Here is a 12,926-nt window from a genome sequence, read left to right as displayed (position 1 = left end):
TACAGGTTTTAAAATTAATAATTATATAAATTTTTAATAACCCTGAAATTTATAAAACTCAAACAATTATTTTTTATAAAATAAATCCAGTCAGTCCACCTGCTTTTGCTTTCTTGATTAGCTGTAATTTTTTTTTTAAAAAAAGCTTGATCTATCTAGAATCAAAATCAAGCAAGACAATAACCTCTATGGCTGGTATGTCTTGGATGCTGAAATCCTTGCATCAAAAAGCTTCCATATGCTAAGAATCACTGCAAATGGCCATAAAGAAAACTTATCACGCAAATTTGCAAATAGTCTCTTAGTTTCTCCATTTTTTTTTTTACTCTGGTCTTTTTTTTATCTGAATTTTGCCTCTCTTTAACAAATCAGAAACAATTGGCCAATAATTGTGCTACAAAAGAATCCAATTGAAGAGAAAAGAAGTTTGAGAATCAAAATAAAAAAAAATAACACTACTCCATAGTAAATCTCCCGCACCTTTTAATTTCTTTTAATAATTACCCAAATATCTAAAAGCCCACGAGTAATTCCAATTTGGAAAAATATAATATGATTATATTCTATGCAAATAAATCAATCATATTACAAGAATTTATTATGTTCTTGTGGATTGAATCGATCATACTGTAGAGACTATAAGTGTTGTATATCAATGTCACGTGCATGATTGCAAACGGGGTAGCGAGTTCTTCATAACAGGCTCTTGTCTCGTCTCTCTATTTCCGTATTTCTTGAATATTTAGTCACGAACAGCTGCAAATTAAGGCATGCGTGCTTGAGAAATTAATTTTCTTTTTCACCCCGCTTTAAACCGAGTTCAGCCACAATTACAAATATAGAACCGTCTATATCATCACAGCTGTTTAGCTTTCATGACTTGATGCTACTGTGAAGTTGCTTCCATCAGCCATTGCCTCATCCTTTTTGTTCCCAACTTGGCTATTTCCTTTTATTATATATATATAAAAAACTTGACTTCTGGGAGAATTGAAAATGTCAACTGTTTAACAGCAACAGTGCTTTCACAATGGCAAGTACCAAATTAACCAAGTACAAAAGGGATTTAACAACGTTTGAACTAGTCTTCTCAGTGTTTTACAAGCAAAGCAAAGCTAACCCTTTCGTGAGAGAGAAAGTAAACATTAAAACCATCTAGACAGTGGTGGAGTGGTAAAAGTTTAAAATTAAAATATTTGGTTTTTTTTATAGTTTTAAGTTTGAACCATGTGATTGTTCATATGATAATTATTAAAAATTTACATAGTCGTTAATTTCAGGGCTCGTAAAATTAGTCGAGATACATACAAACTGATCCGGATACTTATATTAAACTAAAAAAATAAAAAGGAACATTAAAGAAAAAATTAAGCACCAAGCTGTGCTCAAACCCCCCCCCCCCATGTGGATCAATCTGTTCATCTAATCAAGAAGCAAAGACAATTAATTACAGCACGATATGCACGAATCATTTTATATACTAGCAGTTCACATACAAATTCACTGAGAATACTGTGTTTATATCTTGGAAAAAAAAAAGAACTAGGCATGTAAATCGCGTTATAGTAGAATTTTTTGGCACACAAGAATAATTAAGGACGGATAACAAGTGTGCTGTTAGAATTTTTCTTTCAGATTTTTATAATTAATCTCTTAACATCAACCGTGTTCTGTAAATTATTTCTTAAACCCAGTGGCCGCCATGCGCGTAAAACCAGTTGATCTCTTCGAGCACTCTTTAACAAATAATTAAACAAATGGTTGCATTAATTTCTCTCAACAAAAATTCGAAGGGTGACTGGACCATTGAGACTCCGACTCCCTCGTTTTTATGTTATCAAGTGATACGAATGAATCCTGTAGGGTATTTCAGCTGCAGAAAAGCAATCAAGGAATTTCTATGTCGAGACTCAAGAATTGAACACAAGAAAAACAGTCCTCCATCCAGAAATTGTCCACAACATTTCCTGGTTGGAAATAGAGTAAATTATTCTCTAGCACCTGGTTTTGAATGCATTTATAAATGAGTCCTTTATATTTGAAAACCTATAATTTAGTCCCTTAACCCTTATGGCCCACTGTCTTATAAAAACACTTTATTTTTTCTAAGAATTTAAACTAGAAAATGGTACATTTGGGGTATAGAGAATAAACTAAAAAATGTTCTAATCAGACATATAAATCGTCAGCAGTCAAGGGACTAAGATGTATAATTTCAAAAAAGGAAGGATCAGATTATGATTGAATTCAAAATATAGAGACCAGAGAGATAATCTTGGAAATAGCACGCTGATTTCAGTAGTTCTAACAAATCTCCTTGACTGTACGGAATCCCCGCCAGTGCAGCCGCTCAACCAGAAATAATAAAACCCTGCCCATAAAAGCTTTGTATTTGTAGTTCCCAAAAAATGGCTCCTTCAACTCTCTCCCTCTTAATACTCTCTGTACTGATCTTCCTTCAAAAAGCAAACAGCAGTAAAATTACTTGCCATAATCCATGCCTTAGAAACAAACTAGAGGTTCGATTCCCTTTCGGATTTGATAATAATAGATGCAGCTATCCAGGTTTCAATCTCTCATGCAACGATCTCCAGAACCAGATTATCCTCAACCTCCCAAACACAGGCAACTTCACTGTCCAAAACATTAACTACCGAAACCAAACAGTAACTATAACGGACCCACAAAACTGCCTTCCGAAGAAATTCATGAACTCTTCATTTGAGCTTTCAGGATCTCCTTTCATTCCTGAACACTATAATCGTTTCCTCGCCTTCCTAAACTGCTCATCAAATTCTACCACCGCTGTATCTGGGCTAAGGCGTATTAATTGCCTTAGCAACGAGAACTTTATTGTTGTGGCCATGCTAACAACTAAATATGAGTCGTTACCATACATGCCAGCACCATCTTGTACAGAACTGAAGAAAAGAGTGTTCGTTCCGGTTCTTTGGTCAGATAGTGAAGCGAAATTAAAATGGAATGCATCCTATTGTCTACGGTGTGAAGAGGACGGCGGGACTTGTGGATTCAAGGGGGATACTGGTCTGACCATTGAATGCAAAGGTCGACGTCGCAACGGTATGTTTTTCGAGCAATTTTAATGGTTGATCCAATAGTCGATTGCAGCTATCCCATCTAATTAAGTTGTTCATGATCCACACGTTACCCTGAAATGTGTGGATAAGAAAATCTTAAAGAGGGAGTTGCGACAGTCAGTATTTGTCTGTATGAGTTTCTTCTAATTAAAAATTTTATTTAAATCTTATAAATTATATATAATACCATGAGAATATTACGTGCACGATTGATTAATTAAGTATAGGGCAAAATGATGATGATTTTAGGGTGATTTATTTTTTCTATGAATTTGTTGTTATTTTATATCATCAAGAGATTACAAGGAGAAATTGCAAGATATAAAATAAAACAGTACTTTACCATAACTGGAATTTTAAAATGAACTAAAAATTCACATGCTGAATATTTTAAACAATTAAACAAGTCTAGTTTTTTAGACAACTCTTGATCGAGTCTAAACTTAATAAATTTTAAATGAGTCAACTTTAAACCTCATGTTTTAGGCTTGTTAAGAACATGAACCGAGCTTAAATCTTGTCAACGTTAGATGAATCGAGCTCGATCACATCAAATCTTGGCTTGGCTCTACTCAATTTACAGCCGTATATGCAATTGCATACGTGTCAATTTGATCAAATGCTAGTGGTATAGTTTTTGTATGACCAAATCCTACGCTACGTACGGCAACATTCCCCATGAGAAGTCAAGAAACACGAAAGTTGACTCTTTAATTACTCAGAAAATCTTGCGTTTTGATTTCTTGTTTGTTGTGTTAGAATCTTCCTGTTCTTTGGTCATGAGATCAATGAATGTCAAATTCTTGTATGTTATGTGGAAATGGTGAATTTCCCAAAAGTCATACATATAGTTTTTTTTTAAAATAATTCTAGTGTCAGGTACTGTTATTATCTTTGGTTGTTATGTTGTTTCACATTATTGTGAATGTTTAGGATTTTTTCACCAAAACTTAAATGAAAAAACAATGGATCAGATGAGGTGTTTGACCAAATCGTGTAGAAGCCATGGATTGATTACAGGCTAAAATTGATTAGGGATGATAGATTTTCAATCTGGAAAGAATGAGTCACAAGAAAAATTGTTTGACGCTGGTGCTAAAACTGCATCAATGTCAATGGAAGGAGATTTAGAGAAATGAGGAACAACATAGGAACTGCGATTCCCCTTTGTCTTGGAGTTGCTTTGATTTTATTTTATTTTTCTTGTTGAGAAAGAATATCACTTGAACATCCGTTGCCCCTGTTTTTCTTTTAGCATTAAATGGCCTTCATTCACGATTTGGCTTTGCTAGGTCCTCTCCCAAGAAGTGCAAAATATGGCATCGTACTGGGCGCTGGAATACCAGGACTGCTATGCATCTTTGGGATTGGTTCTTACCTGTTTGGCCGACTCAAGGAATGTAGCGGTGGCAATCAACCCACCACCGAATTCTCCACCGCAATTGCTCCACAACCAAGCGTAGTAATTACTGGTCTTGATGCACCAACAATAGAATCTTACCCCAAAACCCAACTTGGCGACAGTGGAAGATTGCCTAAGCCTTACGACAACACTTGCCCTATATGCTTGTCTGAATATCAGCCCAAGGACACACTGAGGACTATCCCTGACTGCAGCCATTACTTCCATGCTAATTGCATAGATGAATGGCTTAAAATGAATGCAACATGTCCATTGTGTCGGAATTCGCCAGATGGGTCATCTGTAATGACCCCTTCCTCTCCCTTGTCCTCTTCGTCGTCCTCATTATCAACACCATAGCCATAGATGATGACTAGTTATATTATACAGGGTATTTTTTGCTAGGTTTTGATTGTCAATCGTACATGTGTATTGCTTGATGTGTGTGTATATGTATTCACTAGTGGTGGCCAACCATGGATGTACTTCATTTGATTTTGGTAAGTTCTATATGAAATACCAAAGAGAGAAGGTAGAGGATATATCATCACACTTATTAATTAGTACTTTTGTATGTGATGATCTCGAAGACGATCCTAGACATCTATGTTTAATTGATTATGGATTTAATTATAATGCTAGATTATGCATATTATTTAGTTCAACTTTCAATTTTGGCCATAAGAATTATGTGGTGGCAATATTCAGCAAAATACATGGAAAACCAAGCTTCTGGCCCCGGTGCCTTAATTGTCATCCTTTCACAACATAAATTAACAATTAAAGCACATTGCTTTCAATGTTACAAATTTTGGGGATTAGGGCATCGTGAGTTACGCAACCATGGTTTTAGCCACTCTCTTGCTGGTTTTTGTGCCAGCCTCGGAGACGAGGAGCGCACCATGTTCTTGCGGCGAGGTGAACTACCAATTGAACCCATGTACTTCTTACCTAATGAAAACCATGGCTGAGCCACCCAAGGTATGCTCTGATGGCATTAAGCGTCTATCCAAGTATTCAAACAAAAAGAAAAACAGAGAGATTGTGCCTCGAGGCCGCAGCAATTATGAATCAGAGGAGCAAAACCAGAAATGGACGAGCTTCGTACTAGAGTTTGGCCCAGTTTTAACACTCAGAGCCCATCTAGGTCCAGTCACAGACCAGATAGCCCAACGCGAATAACTACAAAATTATGGAACTATGACTATGAAGTGAAATTCTTTCTCGCAAGCATTGAAAACGGTAATCTCTCTCTTCATAAATCCAATATTTCTAGTTAAATTTTCCATCTTTGATTGTTTTAGCTTTTAATTTTCCTTTACTTTCTGTTAATTTAGATGGCATTTACCCTTTCAAATTCCCTATCTTTGATTTGGTATCTAATCTGGGGCTTTACTTGGCTGAAACTTCTGATCTTCTAAGCTTTTAAGAGCTCCAAGACCCCATTTTTCTTAATTGGAATTGAAATGTTGTGGAGTCATGATTTAATTGCTAAGATAACATTATTTTTTATGATAATTGTGTTATTTAATTTTCTTTTTGATTGCTCCAAAAAAAATTAAAAAAAATTACAATGAGTGTATAATATGTTGGTGATTATAATTTGTGTTCTAATTTTGTTGTTTACCGATTTCTGATAGAGGAATTCTGTTCTTTGTATCAATGGCTTGTCTGTTTAGTCTGTCGACAAGAGCAAACACTGTTAGACGAAGGTATAATGCATCGTTTAGTTACGTTCTCAATGATGATCGCAAACATAATTCCACTGACGAGGGTCCTCCTTTGGAAGGAATGGGTAATTTGTTTCAGCAGAAGCCATTCGGAAGCAGCAGCAACAGATTTAATAATAATAACGATTCAGCTGTGTTTGGTTTCTTTCACAATAGAAGATGTCAGATTTCTCTACTTCGCCAAGCATCGGGGTGTCTTTTTGTCGACACATGTCAACAGAGATTGGTGGAGGGTCAGAAAAAATTGAGTTCATAAATGATGTTGCTGATGTTATCACAGACGCGACTGTTGAGTTGAGGCTGTTGCTGCTCAGGCACCTGCAATGGATGAAGTTGCTATTGCTGCTGCTGATTCTTTTTTCTTTTTTTTTATGTGGAGGTGTTCGGGCCAGCTTGCGCGCACCATGACTATTCTTCACGATCCGCTGGACATCCTGCAAGCCCAGGAGCAGGTAAGGCACCGCGGGAGTGACAGGCGTGCACATAGAAGGTCGAACCCGGGACGGGGACGGAACAAGTCACACGATTGACCACAACAGCTAGACCTTCAAGTGCGCTGATTCTTACTTTCCTGTTGCTGCTCTCCAAAATAACTTTCATTTGGTCTAAAATAACTTTCATTTCAGTTTCTTTTTAAAATTTAGTTTGATTATTTATTTAGATAAAAACCAAATTAAATCGAAAGTAATTACCCTTAACCTCGATTCCAAACATGTCGCTCAACGTTTAGAGCTTGGGTTCATGTATGATTCTAGCATGTCGAACAAAATATTGTTTTTGTTGCTTACCACGTCTCATGTATGTATCAAATATTAATATTCTTGATGTTGTCGTTTGACATCTGACTTCGTGCTCTAAATGATGATTTAATGCAACCAACAAGTTCGGCGCAATAACTATATTTTATTTAATTGTCACGCAATGAAAAATGACAGCTCTCTATTGCGAAATGCAAGTTGCAACCATTAATAAATCAAAAGAAATGAGATTTGCCCAAAAAAAAAGTCAAAGAAAGAAATGGAGAAATCTGTCACGTTCCCTGCTTGCTTGCTGCACGCGATGGCAGACCAAGCTAATAAACTTCTTTAAAATGACGAATGTTCAGAAATCAAAATAATGGGCTAAGACTCTTTTGGTCCATAGCTTTTTTTTAAAATAAACAAACTATTATAAAGTTGTTAGGAGTTTTAAAATATTTTTTAACTACAAATACATTTAAATAATTATTTTTAATTTTTAATTTAAATAATTTTTAATTTTTGTAAAACACTATTTAAAACGCAGCATGGATCACCGCCTTGCTTGATCAGCGGTCATCCAAAAAAGAGAGAGTTTAGAGACTTCTAGATTGGTCCAAGTGGCGAAGTAGAATTGGCTGAAATTGGCTGATGGAAGGTTATCTAATTCACGTGGTTAAAAGACTACCATAGTTGCTTGCGTTATGAAGAATATTCTTTGTAGACAAATAATTAGGAGGAAAAAATGTTCTTTTTTTTTTTGTTAAAACGTTCTTTTGATTCATATCATTTTTTTTAATAAAATATAATAGTTTGAAATTACGAATCAATATTCTTACACGCCAAGAATAATAAATTTGAGAGAATTATATGAAATTTTGTAATAAATAAATAAATATTTCATTCATATTCAATATTAATAAGCAAATTATTTTAAAAATTCTACATATTAAACTAATACATAATTAAAAAATATTAACGAGCAAATTATTCTTTGAACAATTAACAGTATCATCATAAAAAGTTTTAATCTTCTTTAAAAAAATAACATCATGGAGCAATCACTTAAATATTATTTTAATAAATTAATTTAAAGAGATTCTTTGTTAAAAAAATTAAAAAAAAAAGTAAGAAAAAAAAGTGAGGATATTCGAGAAAAAAAAACCAGGTGTTTATGGCTCAATAAAAATGCTTAAACATGCATAGATTTGGAAGGTCAGGTCCATACGTCTCGTTTTTTATTATCTTTTTGTATGTAGTAGATAACCCATCAATTTTTAGTTTATTTTCTAGCCACCAAGCTAGGGTCTAAGTTTTTGAACCTTAAAATCTCAATCTTCAACTTGTTTTTACTTGAAAATACCTTAAAAATATCTTAAAAATCTTAATAAACCGATTTAAAACCCTTCAAATGCCTATAACCACTCTAAAAAAATAAAATCAAACCGAATAAAAAACTACTTCACGAGTCATGATCTACTTATCATGACATTATTAAAAAAAATACAACATCTATTAAACCCCTTTCTCCAAGACAAACCCGTTGATACCAAGATCAACTATTTTAGTGATAAGAAGATGATTAACCGACCACTTTCTTTGTTCTCTTTTTTTTTTCCGGTGATTCTCTCTTCTCAAATTCTAGGTGTTAAAGTGTAAAACAAATTAAGTTTAGGATTGGAATGTTAAACTCTCAAAACACAGGTCATAATAAAAAATTTTAAAAAAAACTTTAGGGACCAGATTATAGTTCTCTATGCTCCGTGAATAGTAAAATAATAAAAAGTTTTTTTGTGATAAACCTGGTGGCATTTGTTTTGATTTTTTGAATTGATAAAACTAAATCATACTTTGCAAAACTGGATATCAATTAATGCTAGAACATTTTTTAACATGGCTAATACATCATATCAAAATAATCTAAAAATATAAAAAAATAATAACTTTTTTAAAAAATAAATAAATATCGACTGGCTTGTGTTTATGCCGCAATCCCAAATAGAATAAAAAAATAAGAAAATAAAGGTATTAAAACCTGGACATTTCAGATGGTATGCTGGAGGGTGGATGGTAAGAAGTCAGAAACCATCCATCACTAATGGAGTAATGGTTGAACAGGGAAAGGAACTCCTTGATCGATAATCCCCTGATTGAAATTTAATTAATTGCTTGTCTATATCATTTCTATTGATGAACGAAAGATCAGCTGTTGAAAAGTATTTTCTTTGAATTCAAATAGCCATTCAGAGAGATATAGACCCAGTCAGGGATCCTTACGTACAAACACCGATTCTCAATCCGAAAATGGCGGTCAAAACATCAATGGAGCTCCCAGGAGCTTGACTTTTCTTTTCTTTGTTTACTTTCAATTCTATTTGATTGAGTTTAAGATCTTGAACGTTGGCTCCAGAAAATCCACAAGCCTTGAGATATGGGTTCATCCTGTAACTCGTAATCAAGCTGGGGTTTTAATTTTCCATGCATGAATAGTCTGCTCAAAACCTATAATAAATGGATCGAAACTTACATGCGAAGGCTTAAGAATATCATCAAAATTAACAAAACAAAAACAAAAATGGAGAAGTCGCAGTACAGCTAACACGATCATACAGCAGGATCTTTTCTGATCGGAAAACTCCATGGCAGTGGATTAAACATCTAATTAAGAGTTCATGGATCAACTCCATCGATCCTTTCTTGTCCTTATCCAAGACGTTCAACTTGTGTTAACACAAAAGAAGTTTTTTTTTTTTTTAATTCAAATATTCCCTTCAAAGTTCAAAGTCTTCTATCCATGTGCTTCATATTCGCTTAGAGCTTGCTCCAAGAAATATAAGTCATCCCTACCCCTTTCGTCAATCCCACAAGCAATTGACTTGGTAAGGGATCGTTACAAGCATGGATATATTCTCGAATGTGCTTGATGTTAAGGAAATGAGCTGGTGTGGACTAGATCTAACAAATAAAAATAAAAACTTGCTGACCTAACAGACAGATACTGTTTCCTACGCATAACTCTTTAGTTTTCCGGGGAGTGGATAATAATCTTAATGGAACGCTAAGATCCGATCTTGTTAATTTTATATCTGATATTACAAGATTATTGATTTGGTTTCATTATTATATAGCAGTCGTGGTATGGCACGTGTGTTCCTTTCCCTGCATGTGACTTGATCTTGGAATTATTCCTTTTATTATTACTTGGAAAAGAAAATCACTATTATTAATGAAATGATAATTACTTGTGTAATCTCTGCCAAAAACTGTATCAGCAATTCAGCATTGCCCTTACCACTGTCCTGCAAAGGAGTGCCACTATTTTAGGTTACTTGCAATCATCGGTTTGGCATGAAACAATGTCTCGGGACACAAGCCAGACAACCAGAGAATGTGAACTGCATGAATCCGGTTTTTGTGTTTTAAATTGTGGTTGAAAAGATATTAAATTAATATATTTTTTTAGTATTTTTTTTATAATTTTAATATGCTAATATCAAAAATTAAAAAAATTTATTTTAATATATCTTCAAACAAAATATATTTTTTAAAAATATCTTAACACTGCTATAATACCCCGGTATACTAAACTACTAGCTAGATAAAAATTAGAGCTGGACTATAAAAGCAAGATTTTATGTATAACTTCCCATTAAACAAGGTTTGTACCTTGTATTTTTCCGAGCAAGACTCTAAAAAATTGTGAGCATTTTTATTAAATGGACATGGAAAATATTAGGAAAATCGCAAGCATTGTTATGCCTCACGCACAAGAAAATAAGAAATTGCAGGCACAGTGGCAATTTTAAAAATTAAAGGTAGCAAACTACTAGAAATTAATGTATAACAAAACTTGCTTGATAGTACCCCAACTTCAAGAAATAGAAATTGACTAGATAGATTATCCATGCTATGTTACAATTACAAGCTAGGTTATTTTTTAACATAAAAAAAATTCAATAATGCTAGTTTTTTTAAAAAATAAAAAAGATATAAGATTTAAGCAATTGACTTGATTGGGTTCAAAGAGCCTAACTAATAAACTACACAATTAATAAAAATACATTGATAGTAAATAAAACGAACAAAAAAATACCTGACAATAATTAACCATAAAAAATAAGATGTTAATACTATACTCGGGAATGGATAAAAAAAAAAGTATGTTAGGAACTCTTTGTTGCTTCGTCGTAGACACAGCCCCACCACCATAAAAAGCTAACCAAAACTATTCTAACACCATTGTGAAAAGCTCCATAATGACACTAAAAACAAGCCAAATAAACTATTGTGAAGTTAGTATCTCGTGTATATATTTAATAAATTAATTTAATATAATTCAAAATCAAAATTTATTTTTAAAAGGATAAATTTAACAAAAAAAACTAAAAATAAAAAGACCTGAGTTATCCCATGTTATTTTTAAAATTAATGAAAAATTATATAGAAAGAAAACAAAAAAATAATGGAGCGCAATCTCTAATCGAATAAATATTAAGGGATGAAATCGAAAAAATATAAACTTAGAAAAAAAAAACAAGCAAACTTGAGCAAATCTTCTAAATTTAATTTAATCTTCTAATAGAAGAGAAGTCACGACGAATTGAATAATATCGTGAAAGGCATCATCAAGTGACCGGATGATAACTCACACGCTGCTCAAGGGGTGTAAGAGCTATCCACATGTTGGCCACATCAACCTATTTTTTTTATTTATAATAATATACTATATTTATTAAAGTATTAAAATTTTTCCATGACAAACTTGATAATAATAACAAAAAAAACATTATATGGAAAGGATAGGAAAGCCCATGGATGCTAGTTTTACTAACTTTGTCTTTAAGGACACTAGGTTTTTGCTTTTAAAGATAATTATATTATTTTACCGTGCAAAAAATAAATTGGGCATACCTTTAAAATCTCAATAAATCTCATAAAGATAAATGTATTTTGTAAAAAAAACCTTTTTACCTCTAAAAGTAAGTTCATATAATTTTTGTTTTGGAGGGTAAATAAATTATTATACTATTTCAATACACGCAATAATTCTCTATGCTTGTAGTATTTTCAAGACAACTCTTAGTTTTTTTTTTAAAAAAAAATATTGAATTGGACCAAAATTGTACTTTAATTCTGTTGTTAGATAAAAATAGTAATTAAAGGATCATTTTTCAACCTCCGCAGTGCTTCAACCAGCATAACATGTTAACGAATCCTTAGGGGTTTAGCATGGTGTATAAGTTGATTTGCATAATAAAAATTCATATTTTTTAAATTATATTGTTTTGCGAATAAATTATTACAACAAAAGAATTTTATTGTATATTTTATATAATTAAATTACTTTGTAAAATAACAAAAAAGTATGATTATTTTTTCCTTGAGTCAAACTAAGTTTCTATTTTTTTTTGCAATATATTTGATTTTAAATTATTTATTAAGTTAATTTTGTATTTCAGTTTAATTTCTTAACATTTAATTTTTATATTAAATTTAGTTCTTATTTTTTTAATTGTAATGTATTTGGTCTCGAATCTTTTATTGACTTATGTTTTTTTAATTTCTTAACATTTAATTTTTATATTAAATTTGATACTTATTCTTTTAATTATTCTTTTTAGTTTTTCTTATTCTTTTTTGTAAATTGTTTTTCAATTTCATCCTTATTATTTGATTTTTTTTCTTGTGTCAAATGTGTTTCATATTATTTTCAAATATATTTTTTCTTTATTATCTATTTTTTTAAGTTTATCCCTAATTATTTTAGTTAGTTAATACTTTTATGTTGTTAATTTTTTAAATTTGCCTTTTATACTATAATTCAACCTCATGATTTATGTTACAAGTCCTGAAGATTGGATTAAATTGGTTTCAATTAAATTTTTTTATTTCATTTATTATTATTAAATTCATTAAAAATTAATATCTTTTTATTTGTTTTTCTATAAAATTATCCTAG

The 12,926-nt window shown here is 32.2% G+C and overlaps 1 protein-coding gene across 1 annotated transcript; it reads left to right on the top strand.

Annotated features, from left to right (window-relative positions):
- Window positions 1-2,327: 2,327 nt before the first annotated feature.
- LOC133701321 (RING-H2 finger protein ATL20-like) lies at window positions 2,328-5,150 on the top strand. Its single transcript, XM_062125197.1, has 2 exons — window positions 2,328-3,081; window positions 4,391-5,150. Exons 1-2 carry the CDS (start codon window positions 2,409-2,411, stop codon window positions 4,858-4,860), a joined length of 1,143 nt encoding a protein of 380 aa, XP_061981181.1. The 5' UTR covers window positions 2,328-2,408; the 3' UTR covers window positions 4,861-5,150.
- Window positions 5,151-12,926: the final 7,776 nt, after the last annotated feature.

The sequence above is a fragment of the Populus nigra genome, chromosome 8 (assembly GCF_951802175.1).
Source record: "Populus nigra chromosome 8, ddPopNigr1.1, whole genome shotgun sequence".
In the NCBI taxonomy this organism is placed as follows: Eukaryota; Viridiplantae; Streptophyta; class Magnoliopsida; order Malpighiales; family Salicaceae; genus Populus; species Populus nigra.
This window is presented reverse-complemented; position numbering and strand designations above follow the sequence as displayed.